This window comes from Rhinopithecus bieti, unplaced genomic scaffold (genome assembly GCF_001698545.2).
Source record: "Rhinopithecus bieti isolate Rb0 unplaced genomic scaffold, ASM169854v2 scaffold_9663, whole genome shotgun sequence".
NCBI classification, from domain to species: domain Eukaryota; kingdom Metazoa; phylum Chordata; class Mammalia; order Primates; family Cercopithecidae; genus Rhinopithecus; species Rhinopithecus bieti.
This window is the reverse complement of record NW_016806456.1, coordinates 12,016-29,862: the sequence shown is the minus strand read 5'-3', so window position 1 is coordinate 29,862 and position 17,847 is coordinate 12,016. Positions and strand designations below refer to the sequence as shown.

General features: G+C 41.0%; 2 protein-coding genes across 7 annotated transcripts in view; one reads left to right on the top strand and one right to left on the bottom strand.

Annotated features, from left to right (window-relative positions):
* Nucleotides 1-9,978, bottom strand: part of ELP1 (elongator acetyltransferase complex subunit 1) — a 69,349-nt gene extending 59,371 nt beyond the window's left edge. For 2 of the 5 annotated variants that reach the window (XM_017876677.1, XM_017876681.1), the window contains exons 1-5: nt 9,527-9,978; nt 6,611-6,815; nt 5,290-5,442; nt 2,882-2,963; nt 2,045-2,125 (exon numbers count right to left, since the gene is read on the bottom strand). In XM_017876677.1, coding sequence (XP_017732166.1) covers nt 2,045-2,125; nt 2,882-2,963; nt 5,290-5,442; nt 6,611-6,760 — 466 coding nt within the window. In that variant the 5' untranslated portion in view covers nt 6,761-6,815; nt 9,527-9,978. Of the gene's footprint in view, nt 1-2,044; nt 2,126-2,881; nt 2,964-5,289; nt 5,443-6,610; nt 6,816-6,934; nt 7,108-7,448; nt 7,578-9,526 lie in introns of all 5 variants that reach the window. The other 3 variants (XM_017876678.1, XM_017876679.1, XM_017876680.1) reach the window with 3 other exon arrangements.
* A 29-nt stretch (nt 9,979-10,007) lies between these two features.
* The window catches only part of ABITRAM (actin binding transcription modulator), a 17,917-nt gene continuing 10,077 nt past the window's right edge, over nt 10,008-17,847 (top strand). Inside the window, exons 1-4 of one of the 2 annotated variants that reach the window (XM_017876685.1) lie at nt 10,008-10,162; nt 11,248-11,299; nt 11,921-12,050; nt 13,790-14,182. In XM_017876685.1, coding sequence (XP_017732174.1) covers nt 10,084-10,162; nt 11,248-11,299; nt 11,921-12,050; nt 13,790-13,825 — 297 coding nt within the window. In that variant the 5' untranslated portion in view covers nt 10,008-10,083 and the 3' untranslated portion in view covers nt 13,826-14,182. Of the gene's footprint in view, nt 10,163-11,247; nt 11,300-11,920; nt 12,051-13,789; nt 14,183-17,847 lie in introns of those variants that run through there. The other variant, XM_017876683.1, reaches the window with a different exon arrangement.

Sequence of the window (17,847 nt, the reverse complement as noted above, 5' to 3'; positions counted from 1 at the left end):
GATTTTTGTGGAAAAGTCGGTGGGAAACACCAGGCCCAGAGTACTTTCCCATCCCAAAGTGTACTACTGTGTGCTCTTTACTCTCTCTTTGACTGTCCTCAAAGCTGGATGCCCCAGAGTTCCACCCTGGATTCCAGACTCTTCCTGTACAGCATCTGCTCTCTGAGCAAGTCCATCTGTTCCCAAAATTGTCAGAATTTCCTACATACCCACCACTCTCAGTCCATAGCTCTGGCCTTTTCTGAGCTTCAGCCTTGTATTTGCCTACTCCACATGGCAATCCCATATGGTCCTTCAACAAATCCAAAACAGACCTCACCACCCACCCCTTACAGACCAGCACTTCCCCATCTTCCCTCTCAGTTACTGGCATCTTTATTCCCATCACCTGAGGTTCTGGCTGGAGTCCTGCTCAACTTTTTCTTATTCACCTTACATATGCAAAGCCTATTTATTTCACTTTCTAAACTGGTATTTCTCAAACTGGCCTAGGGCAGAAGGGGAACCATGCACGTATATTCTAAAAAAGTTTTTTAGCTAATTCTAAAAAATGTACTCCCATCCTCATTGAGATTCAAGTTTCTCCTGAATCATTCCTGCTTCTAGCCACACACAAACCTTCCTTATCTGTCATCTGGATTCCTGCAGCAACCTCTTACCTGATCTTCCTGCCTCTAGTCTCTTTCCTCTCCACACACAAAAACAACAAAAATATGCCATCACAAGCCATCTTTCTACTAGATAAATCTCTTTAAACCTCTTATCATCAAAACTTATAACGGCTGATCAACTATAACTCAATGTCCAAATCCCCCACTACAAACTCAATCAAATCTGTCCCATTCATTTCATTCTACACTCACATCCTGCCACTTCAGCAATGCTGAATTACTCACAGTTCCCTGAGTAACCTATAATGTTTCTATGAAATAACCCTCCCTTGAAATGGACACATTCACTTGCTTGGACTGTTCCCCACCCTTATCCCTCACCTACCCAACACCAATTCAGCTGACCACTCCCCATCCTTATCCCTCACCTACCCAACACGAATTCAGCTGAGACTCAGCTCAAGTCAGCCTCCTCGGGGAAATCATCCCTCTCCAGTTACTGGTTTCCTTTCCTTATGCTACCCTAATACCTGTACATCATGTCATTACTGTGCTGATACCAACACGCCCAGCTGATTTTTAAATTTTTTATAGACGCTAGGTCTCCCTATGTTGCCCAGGCTAGTATCAAACTCCTGGGCTCAAGCAATCCTCCTGCCTCATCCTTCAAATGTGCTGCGATTATAGGCATGAGCCACTGTGCCCAGTCCTCCAAAATTACTTCTGAACAAATACATTATTTATAAACAAATGGGTAGAAGTTGTCTAAATGATTTTTCAGAGTTGATGGAACAAGAAGGCAGGAAGTTAGACCTTAACAGAAGTTGGAATATCTTCTTCCCCATCCCTCTTCAATCAGGCCAGTTATTCGATGATTTCAAGATGGCCAAAGCTTATACTTAATAAACATCTCTCTTCTCCTGCGCTGCCCTTCAATACTCCCATAGTCTTAATGCCCAGATGACCTTGGCTAGATTTTGGCAAGAAAATAATCTGATTGTTCCCATGGAAATGCAGATTGGATCTAATCAGTAGGAACAAAAACCAACCTTCTATCCCATCTTTCTTCTTTTCTTCTCCCTAAAACTGTATCCCAGAAATACTACCTTTATTCTAGCTTGTACAGTCCCTTTCACTGAAGGCCCAGCCTAAGACTTTTCCAGGGTTTGGATAATAACTATCTAAGTGACCTTAAACATTGATTTATATTTTCCAGGTTATTGACAAAGCCAATCCTCAGACCTGGGGAGGCAACAGTAGGCCTTTTAAGATTTGGGATGGGCTGAAGGAACTGAGCTAATGGACATTTAGTAACTGGGGGTTTAACCTTCACAGTTCTTTGGCCTAATGACATGGCTATTAGTGTACAAGGAAATGGTCAAAAATGGGAAGAAACGTAGGTCACAAAATGTTGCAAACAAACCTATACTCACTTTCACCAAAATCATCCTGGTGGATCTGCTGCTCCATGATTGGCTCAAAATCTTTTGTCATCATAATCAGGGTCTGTTGACCTTAGAGAAACACAAACAAAAATGATTTTGTTTCCACATAACAAATTTGCCATTCCGTAAGTACCTATGGCACTGTAAGCTAAGGAGTTGGAGTTAGTCTGAACAAAGCAGAGAGAATTCATCCAAAATGCTTTGACTTAAAAAAAACAATCAACAATGACAAAAAAAAAAAAAAAAAAACAAAAGCTTTGCCTAGATAAGTCACCTGGTGCTTATGCACCACTATTAATGTGTGTACAGTTGAACATAAAAGTCCACAAAGCCCTCCTCCACTAACTTCAACACTCCTTGTCCCCAAGATACCTCTAAATATATATGTCATCAATGGAGCTTGTTTACTAAACTCATCTGGAATAATGAGACTTAAAGGGGAAAAACAGCAACAGAACCCAAGAAGGGCTTTTAGAATGTATTCATACAGCAACCCTTAGAATAAGTTAAAATATATATAGCGCTGACATTTTTAACTCTAACTGGGGACTTAGCAGCCTCCCCAAGTTTTATGACTTTATTTACTCCCAAAAACTGAAAAGTTACATGAAACAACTTTTTATGATGATAAGCTAAGAGGTAAAACTTCAGTCACCAAAAAAATAAAAAAATAAAAATAAATAAATTCACTCTACAGTATACTATTGGTATTAGACTGGTTCAAAGAAATTTTTTGAAATTCAAGCAGCCCAAAACTGATGAAGCCTGTAAGATACCTGGAGTAATGTTTTAGAAAAGTGAGTGAGCCACCAGTAACAAGCTTACCTGTGGCAAGAAGCACCAGCTCTTGGTCAGGACTCCAACTCATGACAGAGATACCACTGGCTACACTCCCAACACACTCCAGCTGAGACAGAGAAAATTGAAAAGAGAGACTCAAAACACTAGCGTCTTAGTAAAAATTGCCTGCAACTTTAATCAAAACAATTAAAAAAACAAAAAGAAAGAACATCAGTATATGAAAGAGATATCTGCACTCTCATGTTTGTTGCAGCTCTGTTCACAACAGCTAAGATTTGGAAGCAACTTGTGTCCATCAACAGATGACTGGATAAAGACATTGTGGTACTATACACAATGGAGTACTACTCAGCCATAACAAAAGAATAAGATCCTGTCATCTGCAACAACATGGATGGAACTGGAGATGATTACATTAAGCGAAATAAACCAGGCACAAAAAGACAAACATCGTATGTTCTCACTTATTTGTGGGATCTAAAAATCAAAACAATTGAACTCATGGACACAGAGAATAGAAGGATGGTTACCAGAGGCTGGGAAGGGTAGTGAGGTGGCTGAGGGAAGTTGGAATAGTTAATAGGTACAAAAAAAATAGACAGAATAAATAAGACCTGTTATTTGATAGCACAATAAGGTAACTATAGTCAATAGTAATTGCACATTTTAAAATAACTAAAAGGCTGTAATTGGATTGTTTGTAACACAAAGGATAAACGCTTGATGGGATGGATATCCCATTCTCCATGATGTGGTTATTTTGCACTGCATGCCTGTATCAGAGCATCTCATATAGCCCATAAATATATGTACTTACTATGTACCCATAAAAATTAAAAATTTAAATTAAAAAATTAAAACTAGAACTTATTCAACAAACATTTCTTCAGTAATAGATATCAAGAGAATAGACCTGTTATCGGGCACAGGGATTAGAAATAAATCTCTTTCTTCCCAGAGCTGTCTCATGAGGGAGATAAAAGATGACTCTACAGAAGATGACAGCAATGACCAAGATCTCTGGAAAGCAAAGTGCGTCTCAGCACAGGGAATGACCAGTGGCCCAGAGTGCACAAAAAGTTTTTCTGACGTGTTTCAAAGAGTGGTAATAAGGACAGGAATGAGAGACCAGGAAGAAAACACAGTGCAGAGGCACAAAGCCAGAAAAAAAGAGCAGTTAAAAATTAGCTGCAACTAAAACATAAGGTATACATACACATGGGAACAATGGGGATGGGACTAAAAGGAGTGTGGGGAACAGATAGTGAAAGGGCTTATAAGGCACAATAAGGAACATGGGCTCTACCTTCCAGACAATTGAGAAGCCACTAAAGGGTAGAATCAGCACCATTAAATGAAGATAAATAGACTGGAAGAGCTCAGTAACCAGGAAACAATGCTACAAAATGTTTTGAAAGTAAAAGCATCTATCATTTAAATATGAGAAAAACCAATTAAGCTGGGCATGACAGGTTTGATATTTCCCACCATGAACTGAGAGTAAGGTTTACGATTGTACTAAATGGAATGGTTAAGAGCAAAGGTACCAGATTTAGACTGCTAGGGTCAAACTCCATTTGATTACTGTGTGACCCTGGTCTAATCACTTAAGCACTCTGTGCCTCAACTGCCTCTTCTGAAGAATAGGAAACAACAACCTACCACATAAGGTCATAGTGAAGATTAAACAAATTTGCATGAAAAGCACTTTAAAAAGTGCCAAGTACATGCTAAACAGTTAATAAATGCAAGCTGTTATTATTATCCTACTATTAGTAATACTCTAACTTCTGTGACATAATCGATGTTAAGGAGATCACAACTAATGAAGTAATCAAAGAAGATTTAAAGACTCAGGCAAGTGTAATTTGAAACCCTTGCTGTTAAGAAGGTGAGGATAGAAATTTGAAACTCAGCTACACACTAGAGCAGAGAAAGCAGCAACTGCTTGAAGACTAGCTCTCCTGGCAGTCATCAAATACGCAGGTAATGATAATGTATTACTTTAGTGCCTAGAGTTCAGGGACTCTAAAGTTAGCCAATCAACATTCATAACAGAAAATCTATGTCAGATAAACATTCAAAGACTTCCTAAATTGAGAAACAAAGGTTGCAACTCAGGACGAGGGTCTGATAAGAGGTGATCTACACCACACAAGAATAGCCAGTTTTAACTTAAAAAAATATATTCTCATTTGGAATGTTCTGATTATTCTCATTAAAAGATGCAGCAGACAAAACTGAGTTTTAGAAGAATCTTAAAATACAGCTAAAGCCATGTTAACAATTTTTTAAATAAAGGAATACATAATGCAGATACTAATTTGCAAAAGCTTAAATATTATGGCAACTGATTTGAAAACTTCCACAAATACCAAGTAACCTATTTGAGGACGCTTGAGACTCCCCACTCACTGGACTCTTCCACTTACCTGTTGTGTGCTGAGACTAAAGACTATGACATCTCCAGAGGCTGTGGCCACACACACAGACTCCTGATCCAGCAAGTCCTGAACACCAACAATGCGGCCACTTCCATCCTCTGGGAGAAAGCCTTCTGCCACCAAAGAAACTTCATTTTTCACCTTTCACCAAAGTAAACACATAAGCAAATTAACCCTACTTTCAAGAATATATTGATAACATTTCCAGAAATAAATACTTTTTAATGCTTTTATTATTTTTTATTTTTTTAATTTTATTTTTTTTTATTTTATTAATTTATGTATTTGAGACGGGGAGCCTCGCCTCTGTCCCCCCGCCCAGGCCTGGAGTGCAGTGGGTGTAATCCTCAGCTCACTGCAAGCTCCGCCCTCCGGGTTTCCACGCCATTCTCCCTGCTCAGCCTCCTGAGTAGCTGGGGACTACAGGGCGCCTGCCCAACCACCGCCCAGGCTAATTTTTTGGTATTTTTAGTACAGACGGGATTTCACCATGTTAGCCAGGGATGGTCTCGATCTCCTGACCTCGTGTCTCTGCTTTCGCCTCCCAAAAGTGCCTGGGATTACAGGCGTGAGCCACCACGCCCGGCCTAATGCTTCTTTAATTATATAAAAGCTTTCGAGAACGTTTTTTCCAGATGGAAACCCAAACTTTCATTTAAGAAATATCACTATTCTGTCATCTTTAACAAGAAAAATAGGTAATATGACCTTCTTGCCAAACAAAGACAAAACAAAACAGTAAGTCTGGTCTCTTTAAAATGCCCAATAAAACATGATGCTAATAACTATATTTTTCTAAGATTGCTACAGTATGAGGAAAAGGCACTAAAGGATGTAACTGCCTAAAATGTATTAGTAGAAGAATAAAATCAAGGGACCATATGAAAACCAACCCACAGAGGTTTTTAAAGCACATACAGTTAGGAACCAACACTAAAGATTCTGATTTAGTTGACATGAGATGTGGGCTCAAACTTTTAGAAAGCTCCACAGGCAACTTTCGTGTTCATTCCCAATTAAGAACCACTCTTATAAACAGAATTTGCATGACAAAAAGGGTAAAAAGTAGGGAACCCACTCAAAAAGTAAAGTCAGAGTTTTACTGACTTAGGTTACAACAGTAGCAGAGTTAAAGAAGGGTTACTATTTAAGCTATGTCTAACATGGCACATATATGAAGCAAAGGATGTTCATTTGGGAGGATATAAATTCAGTAGGATGTAAAGAAAGACTATGTGGGGAAAGAAATTTGGAAGAAGACAAATCAAGGGTCATATCCATCTGCTAGCATTCTCCATCAGTAACTTACTTCTCTTGAGACAGGGTCTACTTCTATCAGTCCATGTTCTGAACCAATGAGCACTGTCCCCTGTTCAGTTCGGAGACAGAAGCACTGAGGTTTCCCCGGACCTTGAATATCCCTGAACTCCAGGGTCCGAAATAATTTCAGATTTCGCATGATGAAGTGATTCCCACGAGACAAATACAACTATCCCTTGATGAACCATTAATCCCTGAGAGAGAAAGAAATAGCTTAATAGTGATAAATGACCATATTTATTTAAGTGAAATGATTCAGGGGGTGAAGAAGTGGTAGTTAGAATCAGAATAGCCAAGAAAAGAAAAAACTTACCTCTCTGAGTACACATCCATGTGTGGATTATAGCAGCAACCTGACCCACGCTATACAGTTATGGTCTACAAATTAGGAATTCTGAAACCTATTTTACGTTCGCACTTTTTAGGAGAGGCAAGATTCTCAACTTTAGAATGCTTTCTTCAAAAAAGATGTAACATCAGTTATTCCTTTGGGAAAGTTGAAAGAACAAACGAATGGGGAAACGTTTTATTTTTGCATGTTAGGACATCTTTATGAAATCATAAGGAAAAACAAAAGGGTATCCCACTGATTAGCACTATTTGAAAATCCATGTTTATATGCTAGCAGTTGAAGAGAATCTGAAACAACTTTAATATTCACCAGGTCTATTCATTTATAAACCGGCTTTATACATTCATAAAAAAAATGAAGTCAAAGATAGAAACGCATTTATTGTTCTAAAGGAGAAGATAAAATACTGGGACATGACAACAATTTACTTGAAAATGATGACCAACATTTCAAGGACCTTGATGACCTGACATACCTACTTCTAGTAACTTTGTTCTTCTGGCCAGGCTTTTCCCAGGACAATAGAAAACGTGAGAAAAGAGTGCTAAACAGAACGTCTACTTTGGTCTGGCAAAATCAGACTTGCTTAAATGCATAACATTACCTAAGTAGGGAAAAAAAAAAGTTACTGTGTTAGTTATTTATATTCAGATCCCTTTAAGGCTTATGATTGTAAGTCCCTAAGTTATGTTAGGGGTAGCAATTACAAGGACCATACTGGCCTCATTGTCACTTTAATCCAAGGAGAATTCTCTCATCTTGGCACCCCACATATGTATGACACAGAAAGAATAAAGATGAATCAATCCTAATAGTACAGAGAAGATAATGTCATGTATAATAGGAATTATATAATATATAATGTGGGATAAGACGAAGGTAAGTTTATATATGATGGAAGTGAGGAAATCAGGGCAGACAATGATTTTAGGAAGTTTTGGTGACAATTATATTCAAGAACTTCTAGAAATTACTTGAAACCTCTAACATATCATGCAGGTTTTTTTTTTTGTTTTTTTTGTTTTTTTTTTTTTGAGACAGAGTTTCGCTCTTATTGCCCAGGCTGGAGTGCAATGACCGCGATCTCAGCTCACCGCAACCTCTGCCTCCTGGGTTCAAGCGATTCTCCTGCCTCAGCTTCCCAAGTAGCTGGGATTTCAGGCACCCGGCACCATGCCCGGCTAATTTTTGTAATTTTAGTAGAGACAGGGTTTCACCATGTTGGCCAGGTTGTTCTTGAACTCTTTGACCTCAAGTGATCCACTCGCCTCTGCCTCCCAAAGTGCTGGGATTACAGGTGTGAGCCACCGTGCCTGGCCGCGTTTTTAATCTTTAAACATCACAAAAACGCCTCAAAACTAGTTTCTCTGAAATTTGACACCCATCAGCCTTATTCCCTTATCTTCTTAAAGGAAGACTTCTGTCCACTTCTTTCCAGGGTAGGAAAGGAATATCCTCCATATTGCCACAGGACCTAGGCCTATTGATACTCTTTCTCTGACATCTGCAACCTCCAAACTTCCTGCCTCCACTGATTCAAACTTTTCTCAGTCCTTAAATGTGCTAAAGATTCCTCCACACCAAAGGTCAATAGTGAATTCTCTCTTAAATTTTCTGACAACTCCTTCATTTTCTTCCCTTGTCCCTTCAACTATCCACCTCTTGGCTAGACATCATATGCATGATTACATGTACCAGGCAGATCACGAATACGCTGATTAGGCCTAAATGTCTAGCCCTGACTGAATTAGCCCAAATTGACCACTAAACCCACATTTCCAACCTCCTGATAGAATCACAAGCATGTCTCACATGCACATCAAATGCGACCTGGAAAGCAAAGAAGTTGCTATTCTTCCCCCAAATGACAGTTCCCACTATTTCGGGACAGGCCATTTCTACGCTATGTCCCCGAGCTGGAAAACTGTCTTTGCTGCCTTTCTGCTTACTCTTCATATTGATCTATTCATTGGTTAGCACCGTGGCTGTGGCTGTCAATATACAGTTGAATTCTTTACGATCCTGTCTGTGGCCTACATCCAACACCGACTGGGCACTTGCTAAGTGCTGGGATCTGAAGATTACTCAGGCAGCCACTGTCTCCACGGAGATCATCGTTAACGGGAAAGAAAGCCACGTTAAAACACCACGTTAGATGGAGAAGCACAGAGGACACCACCCCCACGAAGAAGTCTCAGACGCGAGAAAGGACCAGCACCGCAGCACCCGAGCCTCTATTAACCGCCGCCTTCCATCGTGAATTAATGCTATCGCTTTCAGCGTTATTATCAACCCCCTGCAAGCAATCAAGAGGCTGAGTTAAGTCTGGCTGGAGGTGCAGCAGGCATCCCTGGGCTGTCGCGCCTCCCAGCGCCCCCGATGGAGCAGGTGGCAAAACTGCAAAAAGAATTTAAGGCTCTAGGAAAGAGGTGGTGCAGCCCGCACTCCAGTCCCCGGCCCGCAGCAAGCAGAGGAGCCTCCGGGTCTCTTTCACCCGGACACCGCCGGCGCAGGGGTCCACTCCCGTGCCCCTGCCCCGGATGGATGGCTTACCTGAAGACCCCCAAACAGAGGTGCATCCGGCCTCGCCACCCCAGCCACGCGCAGCCGGCTACCCAGAGTCCGCCCCGAATTGCGCACGCGTCTCTGTCCTAGGTTCCGCTCTCGTACCGAGCGCAATAGGCCTCCAGCGGTGCGCTGAAGCACGACAGAGGCCAGCTGCGCAATGGTCCCGTCAACTAGGCGGGCCCGGCCTGCGGAGTGCGGCGCGGGGTGACGTCATCCAGCGAAGGGTGCGTGGCCGGGCCCGCTTGCCGGGTCACTTATGGGGACCGGCCTTCTTTGTAGCCCTGGCACCGTAAAGGTAGAGGAGCTACATTGGCCGCGTCCCCTGTCCCTCTGCCCTCTCGCCCATCTGCCCACACTTTTGTATTTGATCTGTTTTGATGTCGAACCCCAAAGCACAGTAATGGGGTGCGGAACCTGCGGAGCTGGGAGGAGCGCGCGTGCGCACGACACGCGCTGCGCGCCGGAAGAGCACGCCCAGTCCGGGTTGCGCGGAGGAAGCGCCTGGGGTCCGGGAGGGAGGGGTGGCGGCGCCGGAGGTCGCCATGGCTACCGAGCCCGAAGCAGCGGAGCCGGTGGTGCCTTCGCTCGTGGATCGATACTTCACTCGCTGGTACAAACCGGGTAAGTGCAGAGTGATGTTGATCCCTCCTTGGCCGCATTGGCCTAATGTTGTGGAGACTACGTTGACAGATCGTAAGCCACGCGCGCTCTCCCTGGCGCTCCCTCCCCACGTCAGAAGGAGCTGGACTTCTGTGTTCCGTCTAGGCCCAGGTAGTGGCATTTGCAAAGACCTGGTGGCCTGAAATACTTCAGGGCGTATTCTGGGACCGGCGATTGCAGTGCGAGCTCTAGGGTGTTGCTCGCGGGAAGATGAGTACTCTAAACGGAGGCCCCGGAGGTAGGCGCAGGGCTAGGTTGCCACAGTCCTGAAGTGCCTGGAGGGATTGAGGGGCTCACTCTCACAGGGAGTAGCGATACATAAAATTATGTAAATGATCAGATCGAAACCAAGGTAGAGACAGTAGGGCTGGCGAGAAGAGGGTGGGTTAGATTAGAGACATTTAGAAAGCAGGATTACACATTTACTTAAGGAGACGCCACCGGTATTGTTCATCTTCCACTTAGAAGTAGGTATTCTTTTTGTACTGTTTTGTGTAAGCAGTACCAGTGGCGGGAGCATCGTTTGGGACTCTCCTTTCTTCCTTTCATTCAGTGATAATGGTTATACTCAGTTAAAAATATATATATTGTAGCATATTTTCTGTTGGTCAAACATAGGGTGACCAACCTGTCCTAGTTGACCCATGACTGAGGGGTTTCCCAGAATGTCGGACTTGCACCAACATCAGAACAGTCCTGGAAACCACCAACAAAAAATATATATCATAAAGAATGGGATGCTAATTGCATTTTTCTAGTAAAAATACTGTGTGTACTCATTTTGAAGTGAGTGTAAAGTAAGATGGAGCAAGGAGTTAATTACCTTAATGTTGAATAAATTATTCTGTCTGGGCCAGATCTCTTTAAATACTTTCCAGGAAGCCTTTGGGTATGTCTTTTTGAGTAATGTAGGGATAGCAGTGACCAGCATGCAGCATGTGTGTGTCCAATCTTCATTATTAACTATCTCTATGACCCAAAGAAAGTACCACATAGTGGTAGTAAGTATTGATTTCAGCCACCAATAGATTCATTTATTCTTCTAGATGTCAAAGGAAAATTTTGTGAGGACCACTGTATACTACAGCACTCTAACCGGTAAGCAAATTGGGAATTTTAAATTATCAAAACCTTTTTTTTTTTTCTGGTATTGTAGCCTGGTATGGTCTTGTAGTCTTGGATTGAACAAATGCTCACTAAACAAACATGCATTAATTATCTTCTACTGTGTTGAAATGGTATTATTATAGGAGTTTGTTTGGCAAGAATGAGTATTCCAGTGCCTGGCTACTCTGAACAAATAAATTTGATTACTCAAACACCCAAATGGAGGACCACATCATCAGCTACTACCTGAAGTGGCCAGTCTGTGCCCAACTACTGAACTGTTAAGAGCCCACAGAAAGGGCTACAGTAGAGACATACATGGTATCTTGTATACACAGGCATGCCTTATTTTTTTGTCTTCTACCCCAATGCAACCTACCTAAAGACCTCTGGTACTCTTCCCTTTCCTGGGAAAGAAATTCAATCTTGTTTTCTCTTTTATTATTGTATTCTCCTTTCTACAGTTATGCCCCAATAGTAGCCAAAGAAAAAAGGGGGAAGATGATAGTTTGACTAAACAAATATCAGTTCATACATTCTTGTTCCAATAAGAATTATGGGAGGAAAAATTATTCCAAGCAATCACACAGGATCAATTTTTTCTCCTTGTAGAATATGTGTCATCACATTGGCCGAATCTCATCCAGTTCTTCAAAGTGGAAAAACAATTAAAAGCATTTCCTATCAGATCAGTACCAACTGTAGCAGACTTCAGAACAAGGTCTCTGGGAAATTTAAGCGGGTATGTTCCTGTAATTCTGTGATTATATACTTACATCCTCTATATTCATGGTAATAATAGATCCAATGAACCTTAGAATCCAGTAGCATATGCTTAGCACACTTCTCTAGCAGTTTGAGGTGCTGATTTTAAGTATACTTTCACCTAAAGAAATTCTCAGACTCCCCAAAATTAGGTATCTCAGGAGGTGTAGTATCTGTTTTATTAGGTTCTGTGCTACTATCCCTACAATGCCCAGGATGGGGGAGGGGGAAGGCAGGCCTTTGAAAGGAGAACTCTAATAGCAATGTAACAAGATATTTTGTCCCTTCTGGTTGTATTAAACTAGTATCTCGAGTTCTGTAAAATTTAGGTGACCAACTCTTCTTTACCATATATTTCCACATGTAAATTAAACACAAAAAAAATTCCCAAGGGAGTAAGGAAAAAAAAAAAAAAAAAAAACATGGGCCAGTCAGAATGGCTCATGCCTGTAATCCCAGCACTTTGGGAGACCGAGGTGGGTGGATCACGAGGTCAGTAGTTCAAGACCAGCCTGGCCAATGTGGTGAAACCCCATCTCTATAAAAATACAAAAATTAGCCAGGCGTCGTAGTGGGCACCTGTAATCCCAGCCACTCAGGAGGCTGAGGCAGGAGAATGGCTTGAACCTGAGAGGCAGAGGATGCAGTGAGCTGAGATCGCACCACTGCACTTCAGCCTGAGCGGCAGAGCAAGACTCCGTCTCAAAAAAAAAAAAAGAATACGAGAAAATAATTACATTTTTCCATTCCTAAAGCATTGTCAATGTAATACATATCTACCCACCCCCTGTACCTGCACACAACACTTGGTTATACAGAATGCTAGCTCTACCTTCTGTAACTCTAGGCAAAATGGATAGATGATTAAAAGAGTATCATACCAAGGAGAATTTAGTGACATATTAAAATGTCTTTACAAACCCACTTGTTGGGAAAGTTTCTGTGGATGATTTACGTCCTTCATCTACTGAGTTCATACTAAGAGTTTCTGCTAATTGCTCTCACTATTCTAGGAGACCCTTATTCCAACCCCCCTTTGTAGGCCTGAAGTCCCCTAATAAAGTGCCTTACAGTTATTGATCTTTCCTCACTCAAGAAACCAGTGGACTTAGAAAAGCATGCACCTTTCTTAAAAGATAGTCTACAAGTTACAATAACACTTAAGACTTCCGAAGTTTCAATGATAAATCTCTGTCCAAAATAGTAACACTTAAGGCAGGTACAGTTGCTCATGCCTATTGGGAAGCCGAGGTGGGAGGATCACTTGAGGCCAGGAATTTGTGACAAACCTAGGCAACATAACAAGACCTCATTTCTACCAAAAAAAAAAAAAAAAAATTAAATTAGCTGGGCATGTTGGCATGCGCCTATAGTCCCAGTTACCCAGGAGGCTGAGGTAGGAAGATCGCTTGAGCACAGGAATCAAGGCTGCAGTGAGCCATGATGACACCACTGCACTCCAGCCTGCATGACAGAAAAAGACCCTGTCTCAAAAAAATAAAAATAAAAAATAAGTAACACTCTTGTTACAAGTGAAGAACAGAGAAGGACCTGCATATTGAACCCACTACAGGTAAGTGTTCATTGGATCTCAGAACTGCCAATCATTCTCCCAAAGGAGGTGATAAAAAGGCATCAAAATACTTCTGCTCTTTTGGCACAGACCTAGCTCTTTTGTGTCTGCTCTTTTGACACAAGCCTTCCCCTTCCTTTCAGAAGCAGAGAGTCACAATGACTAGTACTTTAAAATGAAGAACCCACATGCAGAGGAGTGAAGCCAATACAGTAATATCTGAATGCCATCTAAAAATGTTTTGAGTGGTAAATAAAGGGGTCATAAAGAATAGCGTCTTAACCTGAAATGCCGATGTCCACTACAGGAAAAATTCATGGGAGAAAAGAGGGCAACATATGAAACATGCCTGCATTGGCTCTCATGAGCCTCCCTGTAGATACTTGTGAGAGCCTCCCCAGGTATGTTCATCTAGTGGAGTACATGAAACAATAACCATACCATAACATTCAAACACATACACATCAAAATGTAGTATTGACTCATGGGTCAATTATTTTTATTTTGCTACTTAAAACTTGTTTTCCACATTTTCCTTAAAGTGCATGTTTTGTTTTGTTGTTTCTTAATTAGAAAAAATAATCCTTACTAACAACTAGGGATTTAAAAGAGAGGGCAGGAAAAAGAAAGAACAATATCCCTTCTTCAAAAAGTTCTTAGTGATGACCCTGGTAATAGTTTTTTTTTTTTTTTTTTTTTTTTTTTTTTTTTTTTTTTTTTTTTTGTTTTTTTTGAGACGGCCGCAGTCTCGGCTTGTCACCCAGGTGGAGTGCAGGTGGCTGGATCTCGTCAGTTCCTGCGAAGGTCGGCGCTCCTGGTTCAGGCCATTCTCCTGGTCTCAGCCTCTCCGGGTAGGCTGGGACTACAGGCGCCGCCGCGTGCATCGGCTAGTTTTTTGTATTTGGGTATTTTTAGTAGAGACGGAGGTTTCACCATGTAGCCAGGATGGTCTCGGATCTCCTGACCTCCGTGAGTCCGCCCGTCTCGGCCTCCCAAGGTGTGGGATTACAGGTTGAGCACCCGCGCCCGGGTCAATAAGTTCTTTTATCTATTAAGTTATACTGATTAAGAATGATCGGTAGAAGTCTTAAACGTAACTTTATACAATATTGCCATCGAGTACTATGTCCACATTGATTTTATATTATTTCGTTGATGGATTTTCCCACACTTTTGAAATCTTTATGCCTGGTTATATGTACGTTTTTTGTTTATGTTATAAACTAATTAGTAGTCTGTAAGGTAGGTTCCCTTTATCATGTATATTAGCTTTTTTCCCTCGAGCGTGGGGATGGCACCCTGGCACAGCGTAAGTACTGTATATTATATAGGTGTTTGGAAATTAATGAATGGTTTTACTATACTGAGGTAATTGATTTTTTTAAAACCACCAGTTCAGGAGGATACGTCGTGTATATACACCTAGAAGGAGCTGTTTTCAAGGAAGTAGGAAATGGTGCCATGCAATTGATTATTCGGTCTCTTATTATTCAGGGTGACGAGTTTCTAGAAGCAAGCTTGCACCTCTGCGTAAGAAGAATTTACTGCTCAGATGGTGAAGAATATACTGTATCTAGGTGAGTAACTTTTTAGGCCACGCATTTAGGATGACCAAAGGGAGGGAAGTTTTTTTTTCTTACTAAGTTGAAACATGATGAAATCGTTAAATTTTTTAAATAGCTTGTGTTAGAGGACGGTTTGATGGGAAGGTTGGAACTGAAAAACATTTCTCATGGCATCTATTCTTCAAAGGAATAAGTTAAAAGAGAGAGAGGTATGTCTACATCGGATCCTTTTATTGGGATTTTTTCGACTCACTTTGACAGGTCTAAATGTTCCTTTCTTTCCAAGCTCCAGTCCACTGAAGGGCTAGCATTGCAGTTGTGTTACCAAATTTGAAAGGAAAGTATAAAGCATGAAACGGAAGGGTTTAGCTGGACACGCCAAAAACAATATAGAGAACTCATAGTGAAACGCGGATTAATGCCGATCAAACCTACGTATGAGGGAGTTGCCTGGTAATAAGAAAGCGAAAGCGCGGCGGCGGGATTCTTGTTATCCTGGGCCTAAACCATCAGGGCACTAAAGGCAGAAGACCAAGTATATGTAAAGCATAGGGGGACAGCAGCCAGTATGCAGGGGAGCCTAGTGCTTATTAGTTTTCCCTCTCGTTTGCATGTATGAGCCTTGGTTCCCATTTTTCTACAGGCTGCCAGATCTGGCGCCTGGCATGTATCACCCTGTTCTCTTGTCATCTCTCTAACAACTGGGATGGGAGGGTGTTTTTCTGATTAAAAACAAAGCTCTTTGAAGGAAAATTAGAAAATACAGAGAAATTTTTAAGTTAGCCAAGTAAAATAATCTTGTAACCATAATCCCAATAAATCCAAAGTAAATGCATTTTGACCCCTGAAACAAACATGCGGTTTGAACTGCGAGGATCCGCTCTATGCACGCACTGTTTTCAGCTATCACACCGATCGAAATAAATGCACTGTAACCAAGACACATTAGAAACCCAAACTTCTGAGGGGCGTGATACTTAGTTACGAAGGGCAACTGCAGGACCTGGCACGCTACCATCACTCGCTCTCGCGCCGACTCTCGCCCCCGAGGTTATTGTGGAGGTCCTGGGAACCGAAATCCCCTATGTAACGCAAGGGAATAATAACCTAAATTTGACCTACTTCTGTTTGACACATGATGCATATGGTTAGCTGCATTTTTTGCCTCGTTTTCCCTATAAGAGTTTGAAGTTTAAAAAACACACTAACCCGCGCTATTAATACCCAGTCTGACGTAGAATTAATGTGACCTACAAAAAAAGTGCATAGTCCTGTAACCACCTGCCTCAAACATCCTCTCCGTCTTTTAGGTTGCAGTAGGAAGAGGCAGAGTGGGGAGATCTATTGTTATCTTCTGTCCGCCGGTCTTATGCAACAAGGATGGCTTTCCCCTCCTTGAAACTAGAAAGTAAAATGCCACAACTGTGACGTTCTGAAATGAGGGATGATGTGAAAAGGCTATGGAAAATACAAAGCTTTCCTAGGAAATGTGTCTATCAATCAGTGGGAGCAAATTCTTGAAAATATGCACATTATAGTCACTCAGTCTACAATCTCTAGTTACCGGCAAAGAAAGTTACTGATGAATTAGGTCATTCAAGGCTATAGAGCTTTGAATTGGGGAACAAATGCTTTAAATCATTTAAGAGCTCTAAAAAAAACCTCCAACAACTATGAATTTATAGTGTTAAGAGTGATTTACACTGAATTTCAAATAAAAGGCCTATAAAACATGTTATTTTTCTATAAGAGCTATAACATACATTTCAATATCCCTGTTTTTAAATAAAATATGCTTTTATACAGAAGAAATCATTCGATATATAACTTCCATTAGTTATCTATCCTTTTATGCTGTTGAAGTTGTAAGTTACCCCTTCCCAACCTCCACTTGCTCTTTCATTAGAGAATATTATTTTTTCAAGTATGCAAAATATCTGATGAAAGTACAAGTGGGGTTGGGATTTTAAGTTTTAATGATTTACAAAGTATTATTTTGTAAATAAAACTTAACATTTTGGTTCACAGGAAAACTTACAATCTGAGTGCCAGGATAACTGTCCCCTAAATATAACCCCAGACATGATATATGTAGTAAGTGGATAAACACCTCCATGATGGTGCTATTAGCTGAAAATACAAACAAACCAGCAGATCCTCACTTTAAGTAGCACAATGACTCTTGAAGGCTTCATAAAACAAAGACACTAAACATAGTAAAAGAACTGTGTATAGCATTTTACATATAACATTACCTCACATCATTCTCCCATTATTTCTATTGTCATTTAAAATAATAGTTTGGTTTCAGAGAATAAAAATCATGCTTAATGATTTTGACTGTTTAAGGAACGATTTTACAAAGGTTATTAACAGAGCTAAGTGCATCACATCTTCTCCCGAAGGACTACAGTGAAAATTTTCCTCAATAAAATATTGACTAGCTGTGGTCAGTTGACAGTACTGTGGTTCTTCCAGATCTTTTGTGAATACTGATTGTGGTGGCTTACCCAGATAAAGATCATCCAATGAGCTTATATTATCTACTGCCATTTGGTAACTGACATGCCCTGTTAGATTTCAAAATGAATGTCAAAGCATTGAGATACAAATACTACGACTGGAGTCCACCACAA